The sequence below is a fragment of the Cornus florida genome, unplaced genomic scaffold (genome assembly GCF_030987335.1).
Source record: "Cornus florida cultivar Cherokee Brave unplaced genomic scaffold, ASM3098733v1 CherokeeBrave_3.0.0_Hap2_Chr05, whole genome shotgun sequence".
NCBI classification, from domain to species: Eukaryota; Viridiplantae; Streptophyta; class Magnoliopsida; order Cornales; family Cornaceae; genus Cornus; species Cornus florida.
In genome coordinates, this window is record NW_026775575.1 from 17,943,243 (window position 1) to 17,964,739 (window position 21,497).

General features: G+C 37.8%; 2 protein-coding genes across 4 annotated transcripts in view; one reads left to right on the plus strand and one right to left on the minus strand.

Moving 5' to 3' along the window:
* Window positions 1-18,004, plus strand: part of LOC132306154 (uncharacterized) — a 76,161-nt gene extending 58,157 nt beyond the window's left edge. For all 3 annotated transcript variants that reach the window (XM_059803409.1, XM_059803410.1, XM_059803411.1), the window contains 2 exons: window positions 24-82; window positions 16,996-18,004. In XM_059803409.1, coding sequence (XP_059659392.1) covers window positions 24-82; window positions 16,996-17,191 — 255 coding nt within the window. In that variant the 3' untranslated portion in view covers window positions 17,192-18,004. The remainder of the gene's footprint in view (window positions 1-23; window positions 83-16,995) is intronic.
* A 604-nt stretch (window positions 18,005-18,608) lies between these two features.
* LOC132306156 (uncharacterized) lies at window positions 18,609-21,153 on the minus strand. The gene is made up of 7 exons (XM_059803412.1): window positions 20,874-21,153; window positions 20,665-20,736; window positions 20,002-20,072; window positions 19,468-19,627; window positions 19,276-19,356; window positions 19,029-19,124; window positions 18,609-18,888 (listed from the first exon to the last, which is right to left on the minus strand). The coding sequence occupies exons 1-7, from the start codon at window positions 21,006-21,008 to the stop codon at window positions 18,787-18,789; spliced, it is 717 nt and encodes a 238-aa protein (XP_059659395.1). The 5' UTR covers window positions 21,009-21,153; the 3' UTR covers window positions 18,609-18,786.
* Between the last annotated feature and the right edge of the window lie 344 nt (window positions 21,154-21,497).

Genomic DNA, 21,497 nt, shown 5'->3' on the forward strand with positions numbered 1-21,497 from the left:
TGAACCAATTGCAAATGCTGCAGGATAATCATGGGATTCTAAAATTGGAAAAAGTTGCCCAGAAATTGGATTTTGTAAACAGGTACACTTTTGTGTAGGCTCATTTTTTTTTTTTTTTTTTCAATTGCTGTGCATTTTTGTCTTGCCTTGTGTTGATATAGAGAAATCCAATGACACATGGATTGATTCTCTGACACCATGTGTCCAGCAAAGGAAAACTATGTGGCTCTGTGAGCACCTGCAATTCCCCACGATGATATTATTTCCAGGACATGTCTGGACAATGTCCAAGAGGTACAACTCTGAGGTGTAATACGCTTTAGAAACGACAATTTTGCCCTTCCCTATTGGTCCTTAAAAAAACCCACAGAGGGATGACATAGGTTTGGGGTAGGGGCCCATGCCCTGGCCCTGCCATGTTTATGTATTAAATACATGAGAAAGTCCTTTATTTTTAATTTTATTAGAGGGTTGCCTAGTTCAGCAATAAAACGCTTGAGCATCGGTTCCACTGCCGAGAGTTTGAGCTAAAAGTAGCCACTTTGTGAAATATTATAGGTTAGGTGTGTCTCAAGTCCTCCCTCCCCAGGACCCTGCTGTGGCGGGTACCAGAATTGAATGATATGCCTTTATTTTTTAATTTTATTACTAAAATATATCAAATATGTTATAGTTCTTCATTAAGTAACATTTATAGAAGCACCTTTAATGAATTATTACTAAAAAAAAGTGTTCAACATTTATAAAATTTTAAATCAGTAATTGTGTTTTTCTGGCTTGGACTTATATATACACATATATTTTATATATATATAGATATATATACATACATATATTCACGAGCGTAAAATGAGCTCTTTGACAAGTATGTTCACGAATATTCTTACAAACAAACGAGCTGAGCTCAAGCTTGTTTGAATTTGACTCATTTAATAATCGACCTTGGAAAATTATGTTTGACCTCAGTTCATTTAATAAACAAACGAACGCGAACCAAGCATTTATCGAGCTAAGCCCGAGCTGTTTGCCAATTTCTTGGTTGATTTATAGCCCTAGTCCAAAGACAAATGAGTGTACTATCCTTAATTTCCTCGCTATTTCTTTAAAGATTTGCAACCTCTGATGGGGAATGGCAAACTCGAAGTTCACAAATCATTCAATGGGTTATCTTGCGGCAGCTTCATTTTAGCATGGTTATCTAGATATGTGCTCCAGCCAGAACATGGTCCTAGGCAGGGCCTTATTCATTTAGAAATCAAGCTGGCTCATGGGATTATGATACCTTTACTTCCTCTATTTTTGGGCTTGCTGTACCATCATCTGAATATGCTGCATGAAGACATGGAAATCCCTGGGATGCTATTCTGTTATGTCCTTTTGTACTGTATTTCTACAATTGTTCTTGTTGAAAGTTTCTCTGTGGCCCCTCGCAAATTTATATGGAATCCTGAGTATAGACAGCTCAATTGGATGGGTAAGCTACAAAGAAAAGGTTGGCCCAATTTACGTGCAACGGGAGGGAATTTCATGCAAGACTGTAGGTTTTTGAACATAAGAGGTCACGGGTTCTAACCGGAAAATAGCCTCTCTGCATGTGGAGGAAAGGGTGTGTACATTTGACCTTCCCTCTTAAAAGGTTTGTACGACCAGTAAAGAAGAAGAATACTCTATTGTAAATTACACAACATCGTATAACAAAGAAGAGCAAGCAACAACTGTTTGTTTCTTGCTTTTCCAGGAAATTAAGAAACCTCCTAGAAAAACACAGTAACCAGTGGTAGACTTACGGTCCGAGGGATCCCCAGCCTAGTCGGCATCAGAAAAAGCTCAAAGCTCCAAAACTGATGTGGAACAAAACAATAAACTCTGATGCAAAGTATCCAGAAGATAGCGTAAGATACGAAGAACTGCAGCCCAGTGCACAGTAGTCGGAGAGGATACAAATTGGATGACAATGTGAATAACATTGGCAATATCAGGCCGAGTGACAATGAGATACACTAAACTGCCAACTATAACTTGATATAAAGTGGGATCAGCCAAAGGGACACCATCAGTAAGAGTATAGCGAACATTAAGCTCTAAAGGAGTCTCAACTATCCGAGTATTTGTGAGATGAGCTCTATGAATAACATCTGATGCATACTTAGAATGAGGGAGAAGGTAACCTTTGGGAGAATGAGCTACTTCAATGCCAAGAAAATAGCGAAGAGGACCAAGATCCTTCATCTCAAATTGTTGCTGCAATTTAGACTTTATAAGTGCAATATCATCACCAGTCAAAATCATGTCATCAACATACAAAAGTACAATAATACGACCAGCAGAAGTAGAGTGACGAAAAAAGAGCAGAATCATGATCACTAGGTCGAAAACCCAAAGCACAAATCACTATAGAGAACTTCTCAAACCAAGCCCTAGGTGCTTGTTTGAGACCATACAATGTCTATCTACGTCTGCACACCTCTCCAGGATTGTGAGAAAGACCAGGAGGAGGAGTCATGTATACCTCTTCAGTTAGTCTCCATTCAAAAAAGCATTTTGAACATCCACCTATGACAAACTCTGTTGGTGAATAGATGCAACAGGAAAGCAAACAGAAAAAGAAACAAGTCTTCTTACAATTGTAAGGGAGACTAGGAATACTCCAATCACCGTCGGAGCCTAGATTTCTAAAGGAAAATCTGAGAAAAGCCTTAAGAACTATCTAAAATCTGATAATAACTCAAAATATATTGATAAAGACTTGATTACAGCAGATATAGAGGGCTGTCCGTTTTATAATACTAATATTAATGACGCGACTTTTCCCAAAATGAGACTTAGAATTCCCACACAACATTAATAAGACTTTACTACTTTCCTAAGTATACTTAGTAATTCCAAAGCTTAGTAAAACAAGGACTCTTTGACTTTTCTTCAAGGCACTTTCCAAGGCACCATTGACTGCCTCAATCCTGACTAAAGTACCCTTAATGGTTTGCATCAGACCCCCCTCCTTGAAGAAAACTCGCCCTCGAGTTTGGAACAATCTACCACGATCAATGACAAGCCCGAGTAAAGTCTTCCATCCTTTCTTTCTTCTTTTCCTTGCTCGATCAAAGCACAATAAGCTTTTGTTACTGACAAAGAATAACTCTGAACAAACTTTCAGAGTTCTCTTGTGAAATCTCCAAAACTTGCTTGAAGATAAATCATGAACCAAGCCTTGAACTACTCTGATTTTTACATTGGGGCTACTCCTAGCTGTATGTCGTGCCATGAACCATTCCCAAATCAGGTTATGCATATGGAATCCATTATTTGTCAAATACATGAATGAAGAAGCTTCAGTTCTGACCAATTTTTTTAAACTTAAGCTGCAGTAATGCTTCCTGCACCACGTCCAACTGGAAGTTCAATATTTTTATCTTCAGGTTGCCGACCATGACAAGACTTTGCAGAATCTGATTTGTTATTTGTACTCACAAATACATGAGTTGTAGGTTGAACAATGACTTCTTCTTTAGCTTTGGACAAGCATCTGATTGTTTCTTTAGATTTCTCCTGTGTTCTTTTACGTGCTTTATCATCCTCTTCAACCTTATCTTCTAACATGTTGTTGGCTGCTTCTTCAGGCTTCTCCTGTTCTGCCTTAACTGACTTTATCGATAATGTGATTGTTTACAACTCTTGGACACTTGGCAGACTTGAATCTTGAATCCTCATGTGTAGGACCAAAATTCAGAATCTTTAGTATGTTTCACCATTGATGTCCATGTGCTTTGTGATCTGGCAGCTCTCTGTTTTGGACTTCTAGACTGCATATGGCAATGAAACCTCTCTCCAACAGGCTGTTTTACCACTTTTCACATTCATATGCATCCCCTTGTTGACCCCTTTGTCTCCCAATGTCCATATTAAGAGGAGAAATGATTCCATTTTGTTCTAATAGAGTGCTCAGTCGAGAAAATTGCTGAGAAATTTGATGCAAAAAGTTGATGCTGCAGGTTTGAACATCTTCTTTTGTGGATATTATACTTCCTTGCCTAGCCATAGATCCGCAACAATCACAGATCTAAGACAGAAGGCTTTGATACCACTTGAAGCAAACAGAAAAAGAAACAAGTCTTCTTACAACTGTAAAGGAGACTAGGAATACTCCAATCACCGTCGGAGCCTAGATTTCTAAAGGGAAATCTGGGAAAAGCTTTAAGAACTGTCTAAAATCTGATAATAACTCAAAATGTATTGATTAAGACTTTATTACAGCAGATATAGAGGGTTGTCCCTTTTATAATACTACTATTAATGACACTTGTCTTTTCCTAGAATGACTCTTAGAATTCCCACACGACATTAATAAGACTTTACCACTTTCCTAAGTATACTTAGTAATTCCAAAGCTTAGTAAAACAAGGACACTTTGACTTTTCTTCAAGACACTTTCTAAGGCACCGTTGACTGCCTCAATCCTGACTAAAGTACCCTTAATGATTTGCATCAAACAGCAATCAATGTGTGAACAGTTGTCATTTTGGCTACAAGAGCAAAAGTCTCCTCATAGTCAATACTATACTCCTAGGTAAATCCTCTTGATTTTATAGACCCACCTGCATCCAACTGCATGTTTGTCACGAGGATCAAGAACAACCTCCTTATAGGAGGTGGGCTCAGAAAGCAAATGAATAGATACCAAAAAAAAATATAGAAAGCATGAGAATAACAAGAATTGGAAAAATCAAAACGACCAGACACTTGTGAACATGTTGTGGATAACAAGGTGGTGCAGGATCCAAATAATCAGAAACCAATGTAGAGTTTGCCTAGAGAGATGGAGGAAATGTACCTGCATAAGGGACTTCTGTTGGAAAGTAGAAGATTTATTCCCTCCATAGGTGGATTCGTTAGGAATGTATTTTATGTGTATCATTGACTTTCCTAGAATCATGGGATAATAAGTTAGAGAATCCCACTAATATAGAAATTCATTCTAATTCATTTTTTTGGAAAGTTAGGAAGGTTAGTTTCCTACTTTATCTCCCTGTGATTAGCTCTGTATAGGTTGTAATTTGTGTATATAAGCCGTGTATTGGCTTTCTCAATTAATATACAATTTTAATCTTCTCTACTAAATTTGTCATGGTATCAGAGCACTAGGCTCTTTTCTGGGAATCACAGTCTCTTCAGCCTTAATAGCCAAAGAGATATTGCTTTTTCTTCTTATCTTTTTCTGGAACACCTTGGCCTTCATTGCCATTTTTCTTTGAGTTTATTCTTTTCTTAAATCCAATCCAATATGTCAAATCATCTTCTGAGGAAGTCATCTTGCATCAAGCATACGGTGATCTACAGAACATTCAAGTGGCATACAAACTGAATGGGAAGAATTTTTTGAAGTGGTCCCAATTTGTTCAAACGTATTTGAAGGGAAAAGGGAAGCTCAGCCATCTCTTAGGAATGGGTCCAAAGAAAGGAGATCCAAAGTTCGATGCGTGGGATGAAGCAGATTCCATGATCATGTCATGGTTGTGGAATTCAATGAATCCAGAAATCAGCGACACCTGCATGTTCTTGTCCACTGCCAAAGAGGTTTGGGATGCTGTTCGATAGACTTATTCGAAGGCTCGTGATGCAGCGCAAGTGTACGAGGTTAAGGTCAAGACTGGTGCGATGAAACAAGTTGGAAAGTCAATCATGGAGTATGCGAATTCACTGCAGAATCTATGGCAGGAACTTGATCATTACCGGTGCATTAAGACTAAATGTCCAGAAGATGCTGCAATCTTAAAGGGCTTTATCGAAAAAGATCGAGTCTACGATTTTCTCGCAGGACTCAAAGCTGAGTTTGATAAAGTCAGGGTTCAGATTCTTGGCAAGGAGGAGGTACCATCTTTAAATGAGACCATCTCTCTGATCCGGGCGGAGGAGAGTCGCAGGGGGTTATGCTTGAACCCCAAGCCCTAGAAGGATCAGCTATGGTGACGAAGACAGAACGGCCATCAATTCAAGAAAGTGGTAAGGCAGATTTGTCACGGTTTCAAGGAAAGGGCAGCTGCGGCAGCAAGGATACTCTTTGGTGTACCTATTGCAAAAAACCAAGACACATCAGAGAGAAATGTTGGAAGTTGAATGATAAACCCCAAGCAGAGAGTGGGAATATCGAGGAGGACAGCAGAGAAGCCAAGCCAACTTCGTAACAAATCAGCCAAGCCACAAAAAGTCTCAAGAATAGAGCGGGTTTAATGATGAGGAGATCGAGAAGATAAGGGGGCTTCTTGGATCATTAGAGAAACCAAGTAGTGCATGTTCTCTTGCACTCTCAGGTAAGTTTTCTGTTTCTCACGAATTACATGTCTTAGATGAACCTATTAGGAATCTATGGGTTATTGACTCAGGAGCTACAGATCTCATGACTCACTCCTCACTAAATTTTAGCACTTATAGCCCTTGTCCAAGCAATCGAAAAATAGCTGTTGCAGATGGTTCTCTCACTACCATAGCAGGTCTAGGGGATATCCATATCAGTCCATCTCTCACACTAAAAAATGTCCTTCATGTCCCTAAATTGTCCACCAACCTGATATCCATACAAAAACTCACTCATGACATGAACTGTAATGTTTTGTTTATCCTTCTTACTGTACATTTCAGGACCAGGATTCGGGGAGGAAGATTGGACTTGCTAAGGAGAAGAACGGGCTCTACTATCTTGAAGAAACAAGAAAATCTTATATTGTCAGGAATAGATTATCTATGTCATTTCTTTCATCATCCAATAAAGACACTATTTGGCTTCATTATTTTAGACTAGGGCATCCATCTTTTGGAATTTTGAAAACTATGTTTCCTTCCTTGTTTAAGGGGCTGAAAGTTGAAGATTTTCATTGTGATGTGTGCGAATTTGCAAAACACAAGCGTGTACCCTTTCCGGTTAGTGATAAAAGAAGTTCAATTCCATTTTATTTAATTCACAGTGATATATGGGGGCCTTCCACAGTTAAAAATGTGTCTGGTTCACGATGGTTTGTTTCCTTTATCGATGATTGCACTAGAGTCTCTTGGATCTTTCTTCTTAAACCTAAATCGGATGTAAGCAGTGTGCTTCCAAATTTCCATAACATGATTCAAAACCAGTTTGGGGTTAAAATAAAAAGATTTAGATCGGATAACGCAAGGGATTATTTCAATCAAACCTTATCTCCATACTTTCAAAAAGAGGGAATTATCTATGAATCCTCTCGCATTAACACTCCATAACAAAATGGAGTGGCAGAGAGGAAGAATGGTCATTTATTAGCTACAACCCGAGCCTTTCTCTTCCATCAAAATGTCCCAAAAACTTTCTGGGGGGAAGCTGTGCTTACAGCCGTATACATAATCAATGGATTACCTTCGAGGGTGCTGGGGTTTCAAACACCAATGGAGACACTTGCCTGTTTTTATCCATATCTAAGAACAACAAACAACCTCATTCCAAGAATCTTTGGATGCACTACTTTTGTTCATGTCCATAGCAATAATAGAGGGACACTAGATCCAAGAGCCACCAAGTGTATTTTTGTGGGTTATTCGTCTACTTAAAAGGGTTACAAGTGTTACCATCCACCTACCAAGAAGTTCTTTGTCTCTATTGATATCACTTTTGAAGAAAAAATACCATATTTCACTCAGCCTTATCTTTAGGGGGAGTCTCTGGCATTCATTGAAGATAAGGACAGACTTTCCACTTGTTCTGTTGGACTCCAACCCAGTTTTTGTGCCAATTCAACCTATACCTCCTGAACCATCATCATAGCTACCTCTTGAACCATCATCACAGCCCGTTTCTATGTCAAATACTACTCCTATTCAAAGTCCAATGACAGGGAATAATGAACTTCGTGACTCTATGAGGTTTTCGCAGGTGTATTCAAGACAAAGAGACCGGGGTCCTAATCCTGTGTAAGTCCAAGATTCAACGCCTAATCCTGAGAATGAGGTAAATGCAACTCCAGAAACTCCACATGATCATGATATTCCCATTGCCATTAGGAAAGGCATAAGAGAATGCACTAAACACCCATTGTACCCTTTAGCGAAGTTTGTGTCATTTAAAAAATTCTCAGAAGCACATAGGAGCTTCCTAGTCAGCCTAAACACTATTCATATTCCTGATACATTATCTGAGGCATTTTCTGATGAGAAATGGAAAGATGCTATGAGAGGAGAGATGCAGGCACTAGAGAAGAATCAAATGTGGGAAATTGTCGACCTACCACCAGGAAAGAAGACAGTAGGATGCAAGTGGGTGTTTACAGTGAAGTACAGGTCAGATGGATCTTTGGAGAGATACAAAGCCAGGCTCGTGGCAAAGGGATACATGCAAACCTATGGTGTTGACTATCAGGAGACATTTGCTCCGGTGGCTAAAATGAGTACGGTAAGAGTCTTGTTATCACTAACAGCCAACTTCAATTGGTACTTGGAACAATTTGATGTAAAAAATGCTTTTCTTCACGGTAATTTGGAGGAGGAAATATACATGGATATCCCTTCAGGCTTCAAGGGAAATCTGAGCAGCAACTGGGTTTGCAAACTGAAGAAAGCGTTGTATGGCCTGAAGCAATCACTACGGGCCTGGTTTGGAAGATTTGCCAAAGTAATGCTTGCCACTGGACATAAACAGAGTCAAGTAGATCATACTCTCTTTATTAAACACTCGGATGCAGGGGGAGTCACGGCCTTTTTGGTATGTGTCGATGACATAATTGTGACAGGAAATGATGAGAAGGAGAAGGAAGCCTTGAGAAAATGCTTAATCAGAGAATTCGAGATAAAAGAACTAGGAAGATTGAAGTACTTCCTAGGAATTGAAGTAGCCCATTCCAGAGAAGGCATTTTCATTTCACAATAGAAATATGTAACTGATCTTCTAAGGGAGACTGGGAAGCTAGCATGTAAACCAAAATCCACACCGATTGATCCAAATCACAAACTCGGGGAAGCAAGTGAAGATCCAGCCGTTGACAAGGAAAGGTACCAGAGATTAGTAGGGAAGCTTATATACCTTGCTCACATAAGGCCAGACATTGCATATACCGTGAGCGTGGTTAACCAATTTATGCACAACCCAAGAGAAGTTCACCTACAGGCAGTATACAGAGTACTACATTATCTAAAAACTAGTCCTGGCAAGGGAATTTTATTTAAAAGGAACACTGGATTAGTCTTGGAGGCATACATTGATGCAGATTATGCAGGCTCACTCATTGATAGACGTTCCACCACGGGTTATTGTACTTTCCTTGGAGGCAACCTTGTAACATGGAGAAGTAAGAAGCAGAATGTGGTAGCTAGATTGAGTGCGGAGGCAGAGTTTAGAGCAATGGCTCAAGGAGTATGCGAGTTACTATGGCTCAAAATAATTCTGGAAGATTTAAAAATCAAATGGGAAGGACCAATGAGGTTATTTTGCGACAACAAGTTTGCCATTAGCATTGCTCACAATCCTGTTTAACATTAAAGAACAAAGCACGTGAAAGTAGATAGACATTTCATAAAGGAGAAGTTGGATAGTGGCTTAATTTGTACTCCGTACGTCTCAACCAATGGTCAACTTGCTGATGTGCTTACAAAAGGACTAGGAAGTGCAGCGTTTCAAGAATCTATTTCCAAGCTGGGAATGAAAGATGCATATTCCCCAGCTTGAGGGGGAGTGTTGGAAAGTAGAAGATTTATTCCCTCCATAGGTGGATTCGTTAGGAATGTATTTTATGTGTATTATTGACTTTCCTAGAATCATAGGATAATAAGTTAGAGAATCCCACTAATATAGAAATTCATTCTAATTCATTTTTTAGGAAAGTTAGGAAGGTTAGTTTCCTATTTTATCTCCCTGTGATTAGCTCTGTACAGGCTGTAATTTGTGTATATAAGCCGTGTATTGGCTTTTTCAATTAATATACAATTTTAATCTTTTCTCCTAAATTTGTCAACTTCTTTATTCCTGTGAGCTCAAGTGTGAACAAATTGGAGGAGGAACAACAAAGGAAGATTTCGGTGCAGAAGAAGAGGAAACATCACCAATAGAAGACGTACTAGAAATGTCATCAGAAAAAGGATCAATATAAATGAGATCAGACTTACTTAAACTGCTAGGACTAAAGGGAATAGAAAAGAAAGGAATATGATCAAGAAACGCCACATGACGAGACGCATACAACTTTTGAGCAACAGGATCATAATATCAATATCCTTTTTGGCCTTCACCATAAACAAGAAATACACACATAGCAAAACGTGCAGATAGTTTAGTACGAGTGGCTTTAGGAAGAAGAACATAACAGGTACAACCAAAAAACCTTCAAGGAAAATAATCTGGAGGCTTGCCAAACAATTGTTTGAAAGGAGAAAGACCAGAGGCAACAAAAGTTGGTATAGCCATGAGAACAACCTCCCCCCCCCCCCCCCAAAAAAAAAAAAAAAACTATTGGGAACACTAGCAGATAACAAAAGTGAATGTGCAGTCTCCATGATATGTCGATGCTTTTGCTTAGCAACACCATTCTGCTCAGGAGTTTCTGTACAGGAAAATTGATGAATAGTGCCATCATATTTTAGCATATCAAGGAAGGAGCTATAATTATACTCTCCACCCAAATTACTCTAAAGCATTTGAGAACAGAAGAATACTATGTGCGAATCATAGCACGAAAAACACTAAGGATAGAAAAGAATTCAAAACGGCCTTTCATAAGAAAAATCCAACAATATCTACTATAATCATCAATAAAGGAAACATGATATCTGGACCCTCCCTTAGTAGAAATAGGAGTAGGATCCCACACATCAGAATGAACTAAATCAGATAGTGCAATAGAGATTGTAACAGCCCTCACCCTACCCGACGCAATATCGTCCGCTTTTGGCTCCTCCGGACTAGAGACTTCCTAGGAGGTCACCCATCCTCGTACTATTCTAGGTTCAGCACGCTTAACTCCGGAATTCTGATAGGGTCATGGCCATCAAAGCTTTAAAATGCGTTGTGTTATAGAAGGGTAATGAACCTACATATAGCACTTCCACTCTTCCACACCCAAGTGATGTGGAAATTGTGAGCACACATAGGTCGCACCAGAGCCTTACCTCTCATAGGCCTGCTCCCACCCACCGAGTCTCACAATTCCACCCCCTAGGGAGCCCGACATCCCCGTCGGCACACTTCCGGCTGGGTCAAGCTTTGATATCATTTGTGACGGCCCTCACCCTACCCGACACAATATTGTCCGCTTTTGGCTCCCTTAGACCTCACTTCCCAGGAGGTCACCCATCTTGGTACCACTCTAGGTTAAGCACGCTTAACTCCGGAGTTCTGATGGCTTCACGACCATCACGGCTTTAAAACGCGTTATATCATAGAAGGGTGTTGAATCTACATATAACACTTGCTCCATCCACACTCAGGCGATGTGGGATTGTGCACCTGCAGCTAATGACATAGGTGTGCCATTGGCTACATAAACTGAAACAAATAACGAATGAGAGAAAGTAGATGTGAATAAAAGAAGAATCACTAGTCATATGATGTGTAGCACTTGAGTGAAAAACCCAAGTGGTCCAAGAAATACCTGAAGAAGTTGGAAAAGACAAATCTACAGAGGAAGATATTCATGGGTGGAAAGAACCTTCTGCAACTGCTCAGTAATCAATGACAATGTGGGAGCTGATGAAGATGATACATCCAAAGATTGTGCAATGGCTGCGTTGTGACAATTTAAGGAATCCTTTCTCGCTAATTCAAGACACCATGCCATCTTTAAAATAAATCAACAAATTACTACTGCAACAGCCTATTCACCTGACTTGTGCTGGGCAAACAACTTTTACACAATAATTGTACTCGTCCAGCAGCCAAAGGAAGAAGAAGCGATGATCTGAACAGAGTGTCACCAGTACGCGATTAATCAAGGTGCAATCAGAGAATGAGAGTCGGGATCAATGACTTGCTGCAAGAGCGATTGCGATCAAACAAAAACAGAGATGTGATTTTGATGGCTCAATTCAGCAATGCAATTGTAATTTCAGAAGATTGCGTGTTCGTTGGACGTCTGGTTCACCACAAATAGAGAGAGAGTGGTTGTGAACAAAGAGCATACAGATGGTGTGTGTGATGAGATAGTTGCTGCAAACAGAGAAACCAGGGTTTGCAATTGAGGCTATGTTCTGCTTGGCGCTATATTGCAATGCGATGTGAAACAAAGTCCCAAAGTTCCCTACTGTTCCAAAGTACAATTCTGTAAGATGCTAAGGTCCCATTGTGATGTGAACAGAAATTACATTTAGCGCAAACAGAAGAACAGCCTGCTGACTTGTATGACTGGTGTGACAGGTGCAATTGAGAGATGCTACAAAATTAGGGTTTTCGATTGAAGGGACCTTCTGTGCTTTGCAATGAAGAGAACTGAAGACGAATTCATGCAATGCTTTGTGATGAAGTCTAGGGCCAGAATTGATGATACGATGCAAACAGCGGAAGCTACTATGACACCAGATGATATGATGCGATTGTGTAATGCAAAGTTGAAGCAGAAGTGAAATTTCTATTGCCAATTTAGGGTTACTGCTGATGCGAAGTTGATAAGCCTGAGAGAATGAGAAAGATGCTGAGAAATTGCAAACAAAGTTGATATGATTAGATGCGATTGCCACTGCTTTGATTGCCGAGGTCGTCACTGCTCTGATGCCATGAAAAGATTTGTACGACCAGTAAAGAAGAAGAATACTCTATTGTAAATTACACAATGACGTATTACAAAGAAGAGAATAAAGTAATAATAATAAACTAACTAAAATTAAAGGAAAAGACAAAGCTACCCTTACCCTAAAAATATATAAAATATATCAACTTTAAAATATAACGACTCTCTAATACCCTTGACCCACAGTGGTGGTAGCCTCATGCTAACCCGACCACAGGTTTTGAATACCAGAGGTCTTTATGTCCTTGGTAACCTTCTGTGAATAAAGATGTTTGGAATGTCTCTCTCTAGAAGATAGATTGAACAATGCCCTTCTATGAGAGTGTACTTTGATTTTTAGCAACCAAACCACTTCCTTTACTAGCTTTACTGTCCAGAGAGCTGTGTCATGACCGCGCATCATGAGGCCTGACGAATCAGCCATGTATCCTTTGGCTGTGTCATTTCTCCATACTTCAAGGGGTTGATGGTGAATCAGTTGTGCATCAGGCAATATATGGGGTGCCCTTAAGTCCTGCTCCTGGCCTGGCTGTTTCCTTTATGATCATCATGAGATAACCCTCAGAATGGTCATGGAGGTGCTGTTATGAGACATGGAGGGCTCCCATTAAATATGCCCTTGTACAAGGTCCTTTGACTAGTTGGGTAACTTGCCTGTTTTAAACAAAGATGAGGGGTTCCTAAGGAGATATTCCATGAAGAATTTGCTGCTTGAAATCTGTCTGCAGCCAGACATCCTTGGAGCCCAATGGTGCATTTTGGCTTCCCGAAACTGTAGCAACCTTTGTGTAGTTATGATAGACCTTGTGATATGGATAATTAATAATCAATCAATTATTGATGTCATCAATGGGCTAAGTGAGTATCAATGCTCACAATCAATAAATTAATTTAGAGAAGACTTTTGATCCGACCAGCATGTCCAACATGTCCTCAACTTGGGAACTAGAAAGTAGAAACCTGTACCGGACTGTAACTCTATTACATGGTTATCCACTTGCATCTTTCATGACCATTCCTCTTCATGTCATAATGCCGGAACGACACATTGGTTTTAACTCTCTTGCATTAGCCATTTCACTACTAGCTCTAGCTCTTTTCATTTTTTTTTTTTTTTTTTTTTCATCTGGGCTTCTTGTGCTGGAGGCATGCGGTTTTTGGCAATATTTTTCAGAAAGATGCTCTTGGTACTAAATTATTGGCATATCGGACATTTCTTTTGTTTTTTTTTTTTTTGATAAGTAAACATATATTAACAAAGGCGCTCAAAGGGGAGCGAACCCTTAACAAAAGCAAACAAAAGACGCCAAAGGCGCCATTACAACGATAAGTTGTCAACAAAATCCAAAAAACTGTCCAAAGATGAACAATTTTTCCCAATAACCCAAAAATAAAGAGAATGCAAAATATTCGACTTAATAACCCTCGCTGGTGACTCCTTTCCATCAAAAGATCTCCTATTCCGCTCGTGCCACAACCCCCACCATACACAAAGAGGGGTTACCATCCAAGCTTTTCTAACACGGCTGCCCACTGGTCTCCCTCTCCAAGCCTCTAACATATCCATCGTGGTCCTTGACACAACCCAATCTACCCCAAAAACATTCAGGACCATACTCCAAACATCCACTGCCACTTTGCAGTGCAACAAGAGATGATTAACTGATTCGCCCGTCTTCTTACACATGCAACACCAGTTAACTATAATTTCTTAGTGGTGGTGGTACACACCTCGACAATTCTTCATTAATGAACTCTTGGAGATCTATAGTTGCTAATTTTTCAGGTGCTAACTCATTTATCCACCTACCAATAAATAAATAATTCCCACCTCTTTACTTTCTGCTTCAAACTTTTAGGTGTCTGACAGCCATTAAAGTTGCTGGGATTGGGATCCCTTAGAGGCTGCAACATTAACTTCTTACCTTCTGAAACATGTTCTCATCGGGGTTTTGTGCAATAGACCATTTCTTTGTCATAAGATATCCGCATTCTCCTCTTCATCATCAAATTGGTCATCAGTTTGTTTTAGAATTTCCTTTTCATCTTTTAGTTTAGCGAAGTTCACCTTTTGCTGTGGACATTTATATGATCCATGTCCACTTTCTCCACAAGTGGAACATTGCAATACAGAGCCACTGGCCTGCTGTCCATTCTTCTGGAGCTTCTGCCGGTACTATTTTGAATTCCACATCATGCTATTTCTTTTCCCTTTTCACCTTTATTGAACCTTGCTTCTACCACTTTCTTGACTTGTGGTACTCCTACATTGAGCTCTATGGCATGTTTATGACTTCAGAGATGGAAAACATGACCTGTATTTCTTTGAGTTGCACCACAATCACCCTGCAATAGGTTTCTTGACATCATAATGCCAAGCCTCTGCAATTACGGCATATTGTCTAGTATCTTCAATATTGAATAGATGAATGATTCCATCTCCTCTCTAATGAACTGATTCAAACTTGAGATATAACGAGATGTCATCCATTCATCAGTTTAGGAGATAATTTATAATGGAGAAGAGCCTATTGTTGCACTAGTTAATGAAAGGACCTTATTACCCCTTCTCAATGACTCACTTGACTAACATAGGCTAAATGATTTTCAAAAGACACATGACTATCATAACTCAAGTTAACTCAACTTAATAAATCTTTTTCCAACATTCTGGAGTTCTCTCTCGAGTCCTTTTTTTCATTCTGTTAAATCTAAGACCAAAATTTTATACCTCAGGCTATCATCTATTTCATTTTTATTTTACTCATGTTAGTTTTAATCTTTCCTTTTCCATAGCATTACCCTAATGTAGATCGTTTCTCTCTCATTCACTTCTGGACAGTTATTCATCTTCGTTGTACATGGTCAAACTATATACAAAATTCATGTTTATAGGGGTCCAATAAAGGTTATATGATGGTTGTGGCCTATCTAATGCAACCCACCCTTTTTCAGGCTTGGAATCGGTTGTTTTAAAGACAAGACCATAAGTATGAGTGAAATCGTACATGACTAGCACATGATTCTGAATAAAGAATAGGAACCACATAACATAATACAAGAATAAACTTAAGAAGAAATAAATCATAAGTTGGTTTAATTGATCAAATGGATCCAAATCATCTTTCGAAGCACCCTTGGATGCCACTGATGCTCCTGCATCACTCAGTGAGTGTTTGGGCTAAAGAATTACATGGTTCTGCATTGGTCACTAGGATTGATATATTAGGTAACCAGCAGCTAGAGTTTGGGAAAAGCTGAGTTTGCTCCCTGTTTCAAGTCATGGTCTAAGCAACAGGAGCAGGATAGTGCTTTGGCAAATCCAATTGCCATTGCCACCTTGAGTTTGAATTCACCATATTCACGACCATTTGGATAGAGCTCTTGCCATCAACATTCTTGCTTCACCTCTATTTGGGCTGCCCCACTCTCATATGGACGGGGTCTATTGGATATTCCATTACATGTCTCCACCTCCTAGAGCAAAATCCCTCAACACATCAAATTTTTTTCCCTGAGTGATAATAAAACATTAATAAGTACATGGAAAGATTGGAGGGCATTCCCTTGTTACACAAGAAAGAAAAGAAATGACTTGAGTAATGCCATTTCCAATTCAAAAGCAAATGAAGAACGAAAATAACATACCAAGGAGAAACAACATCAAAATAAAGCACTCAAAACATCTAGGTTCATATGCAGAGCAATAGAATCATCCAAAGAAGCTCCAACAACAATCTGCAAAGCTGTCCTTTGTTCACTATCATGCAGTCTAGCAGTCCTCTTGCCAAATGCTCCACAAAACAGTAGAAGAGAAGCTCCTTATAAACTTTGCCTTCATGGACCTGCCCTTAGAACATCTCAAGAACCAATTAGAAAGCTCAGTGAAAGATAAGAATTGATGAGGAGGTTGTCAATGTGCTATCTGACAAAGTCAACTAATTAATTGTTATTAACATTAATCTATTCAGAATATTTGTCCACCTTCTGATTGGTAGCTTGGAGTAAATTGCGCATTGCCTTCTAAAATTGTCTTGCCCGAAGGTTTCTGAAACAAAAATGAAATTTATATATTTATAAGACCTTGGTGCATAGCTGAATGTGGTTATGTACTACTCTAGAGCATGCGAGACATATTGTTAACTGCACAAGTACATGCTTGCTTCCAACTCTAGGATTGGAATGAATTGTGTTTTACTTGTAGTTAATTCATTGCAATCCATTATCTCCTGAAGTGAATTAAGTTTGATTAATGGGCCGCACTGAATTCTTGCAGGTTTCCAGTTCCATTGTCTCCCGAAGTAATCAAGCTAAGGTTAGAAAACGACTACTATCGGAGCTTGAAAGCAATGGAGCATGACATGATGGTAATGCTGTCCAATGTACAAGCTTACTTTGGGGAAAATGCAGAATATGCAATGAAGATGAAGCGCCTATCGGACTGGTTTTATAGAACAATGTCCAAATTATAAAATATCTTTTTATTTACATTTTACGTTGGCAGTGATGAGTAGTTATAACTATCAAAACCATCCCGTGACCCCTGCTCCTCAAGGTGCTAAGAACCGAAAAACCTTGTCCAAAGTTTGTAAAGTTTTGATACAATATAATACTGATCAGGCGGTATGTTTCCATCTTTATTGTAAGATCACTTCCTGGCACTGATATTGACCTTGGAGAAATTGTTGGATACCATCGGATGGCATTATGTGATTGGATGTGTTATCTCACCACAGATGGGTTATCTCATCCTCACTCTGGTGACATGGTATCTCAGGTTGTCCAATAACTTCTACATGATAGTAGTTTCTTACGGAGTTGGGAACCGCAGATCATGGTCATGAAGATGTGATTGAGATGGCAGCAAATTTGAGTTATTACCATGAGTTTGTGGAGAGCATAGGATGGGGTTATAAACTTGTGTGTGTGTGTACCCAACACCTGAATGTTTTAGGTTCATGGATAGTGTTTTGACAGTGACATTGTGTTTTCAGAACCCTATTTCTCGGGCAAGTTCAGTACCTTTAGTTCAAAGTACCAAGCTGTTGGTAACAATGCTGATGAAACATCACTTTCATTTTTTATTTTACTTGGAGGGAATACAAATTCTAGCTGTGAGAGAGCCCACGCTGCTGTTATATAGATAGGAGAAGTACAACAACATCTGAAGCTAACCTCACCACCAGAATCTCATACCTTTGTTTGTTGGGTGGACATATTCAGTACTTGTTACACATTTTGATATATAATGCTTTGGTTGCAAGGTGCCCTTTTTGTTTCCTTAATCTACGTTTCCAGTTACCTGCTTTGAAGTTCCAACCAATGCTCATGCCAAACTGTTGTACCAATTTGCTTAATATATATATATATATAAAATAAATTTTTTTTTTTAAAAAGTATTGAATATATATATATAGGAGAAAGAATTTTCTTCACTTGTGTTGTTCAATTGGTTGACTTTATATATATATATATATATAGGAGGGAAAGAAAATATTTTGAACAATAAAACGCTCGTGTGCGGCGTGTCCAACTGTTATAATTGAGTTGTCCTAGGAAGTTGGCCTTATTTTGTCCATCTATATAGTGTTGCTCTTTATAATATTGCTGCAATTTAACACATTAAGATTCAGTACAACACGGTTGTATTGCGTTGGACGTGACCTCTCTGATGCAGTATAATTACCTGTATTGTACCATGAACTTTATAATAAAATAGTGTAATTTTCTATTTCTGTTTTCAAGCACCTCTGTGCTAAAACATTTTGTAGATTACGTTTTCTTACTTTTACTGACCAAGTGACCAGTAAAAAGTATGGTATAATTTATATTAATTTTGTTTCAGAATTTTGGAATGAAGCCTGTGATAATTTATTTGGAAGAATTAAATGAAGCTATAAAAGTTTAAATATTTTACTCAGTAGACTTGTATACAGTGGGTCCCCAACAAAAAAGGGGGAACCTTGAAACAGATGAGCATTGATGTAATGCTCTAATTAATTAATAAATTAATAATAATAATTATTGATAATAATAGTAATAATAATAATAATACAATTTAGAAGCTCTATTGTGAGGAAAAAATATGTTGTGAGTGCATTTCAACTGTGTGATGCTGCTGCTGCTCGTCCTCTTCTTCATCAGAGTTGGACTCTTCATCATCACACTCCTACACAAACACAAATGCCTTAGTTGAAGTATAAACATTAATATACATGTACACACTACTATACTAATATAGTAATACGCATATAGAGAATTATATATGTGTGTGTGTATATATATATATATATACACACACACATGTACCTGATAGTGACGGCTGATACTGTTTTGAATGGCAGTGATAGTCCGAACCAATATGTACATTGGAAGAAGAATTCCACTCATCCTTAAAATAAGCATCTACAAAATTCATACCAAATCAAGAGTTTTTAATTCAGTTAGTTAGATTCACCAGATTTTATTGTGACTTAATTGCCATATATATATATATATATATCAGTTTTTTTGTAAAAAGAAAATAAATAAGGCCTTGGCATCATGTCTCACTTACAGTAAAAAGTGTAAATGGATAATCCTCTGTTTCCCCACTAAGTACAGCAAGCAGATGTCTCACTAACAGAACAGCTGTAAACTGCAAATATATATATATATATATATATATATATATATACTATATATTAGTGGAATCTGAATTGATTATGAACAGCTTGATTTAATTGTAACTCCATTCATTAATACTTACAATGAGAGCCACTGTTCTGCACCAAGAGGCCGTATTTGTATCAGCCGGCGACGAGCATTCGGAGTTTTCGGTTTCTTCTACCCTCTGTCGTCCTTCTGCCATGGCCGCCACTCCTCCATTTTGTGTCCTTCTCTCTCTCCTTGGAACTTCCAAGCTTCCTCTGTACAATGTATATTAGACTATTAGTATCATTTGAAATATATATATATATTAGTTATCTAACAATGTGCGTTTAAGTAAATAACATTATTTATTTATTTTATGTGTTTCATATAGAACGATGTTATCTACATAAATAGATAAATAGAAATAACCAGCTGAACATGTGGAATCTACGCGGGTCCCACATAAATAGGGCAGAATTGACTCGATTAGACCAAATGCTCGCTATAAAATTCAAATATCGCATAAAAATTAATCGTATTTGTTAAATAATTAATTTAGTGCATGAAACTCATTCAATTATCATATTGTATATATATATATATATATATATATATATATCTGTGACAAATATATTTGATGGTAGAATACCTTATGGTTACTGCTGTATCAACAACCAATTGGGGCTTTTTAGGAGGAGCTGTATACCCTTGTTCAAATTTCTGCAACATTACAAACGTTTTTATAAATAACAAATAATAATAAAATATACATATAACTCAGTATATAAAAATATATATATCTAAACAAATGAAAACTATATATATATTTATATAACCCAAAAAAAAAAAAATTAAAAAAAAGAATTGCGTAGCTTAAAATTATTGTCACTGAACAGAAGAGTATACAAGAAATTAAGAATATAAATATACCAATCTTGCAATATAGTAGACTTTCTCTCCCTATCCAAAAAAAGACAAAGAGACCAAAACGAGTTTCTCTACCTCAATAGCTACAAGAAACATTTACATAATTATATTTATATATATATATATATATATATATATATATAGAATTAACCTTGAGAAGCAGTTTCCTACTGTAATATTGCCAGCAGCCAAACAGGATAAAAACAGAGAGAGAGAGAGAGAGAGTGTGTGAGTAATTTTAAGTGGTCAACTCCAGCAATAAGAATTGATGTTAAAATTAAAAGATAAAAGGGTTTTTTAAGAAATTGAAATTAAAATCAGAAAATCAAAACAGAGGAACCCAAGATTATATATATATATATATATGTAGCCTCTAAATTCAAACCTGTAAGCAAATTTCACAAATAGTGTTGCCCTTTTCATTACACCACCTCTGTATACAATCTCTGTGTGCAAACTGCAAAACAAGCAAGAAATAAACCAAGACATAAAATCAAACTGTCATAAAATAAAAATTTTGAAATCAAAATAATTTTGATCTTCTTGCTATATATTTGTGTGTGTGTGTATGTGTATATATATATATATATATACCTTGACAGTTCCAGAACAAGCGCAGGGAGCTTCCAAGCTATTGCAGCTCCCAAACTCTTCTTCGTGACAGATTCTGCAAAAGCTGATTGAAGAAGCTGATTTCAAATCCTCCACAAACAATACAACATCACCCATCTTTCTTCAAAATTCTGTTTCTCTCTCTCTCTCTTTCTCTTTCTCTTTCTAGCTCTTTGTTTCTTTCTACCCCTCCCTGTTGTCTTGAACTTTAAATAAAAGAAGCAATAATTGAAGTTCCAAAACTACCCTTTTGTTTTCAAATAAAATGAAATCTCTCTCTCTCTCTCTCTCTCTCTCTCTCTCTCTCTTATATACACTACACGCACACACACATGTGTGTGTATATATATATAGATCCAGTTGGACAAAATGAAGACGCGCTTAAGAGAATTTCAAGTCTTTGACCCCATAAATGTGTAAATAAGACTTCTTCCATGTCAAAGACGGTTGCAGTCCATCTTTCTAGATGGCCTTCTGAAGTTGTGATTAAATTACCCGGAGAAGAAAAAGGGCTTTCAATTATTACTTAAATTAAATAAAATAAAAAAGGGCTTTCATTTATAATTATTACTGAAATTAAATAAGAATAAAAAAAGGGCTTTCATT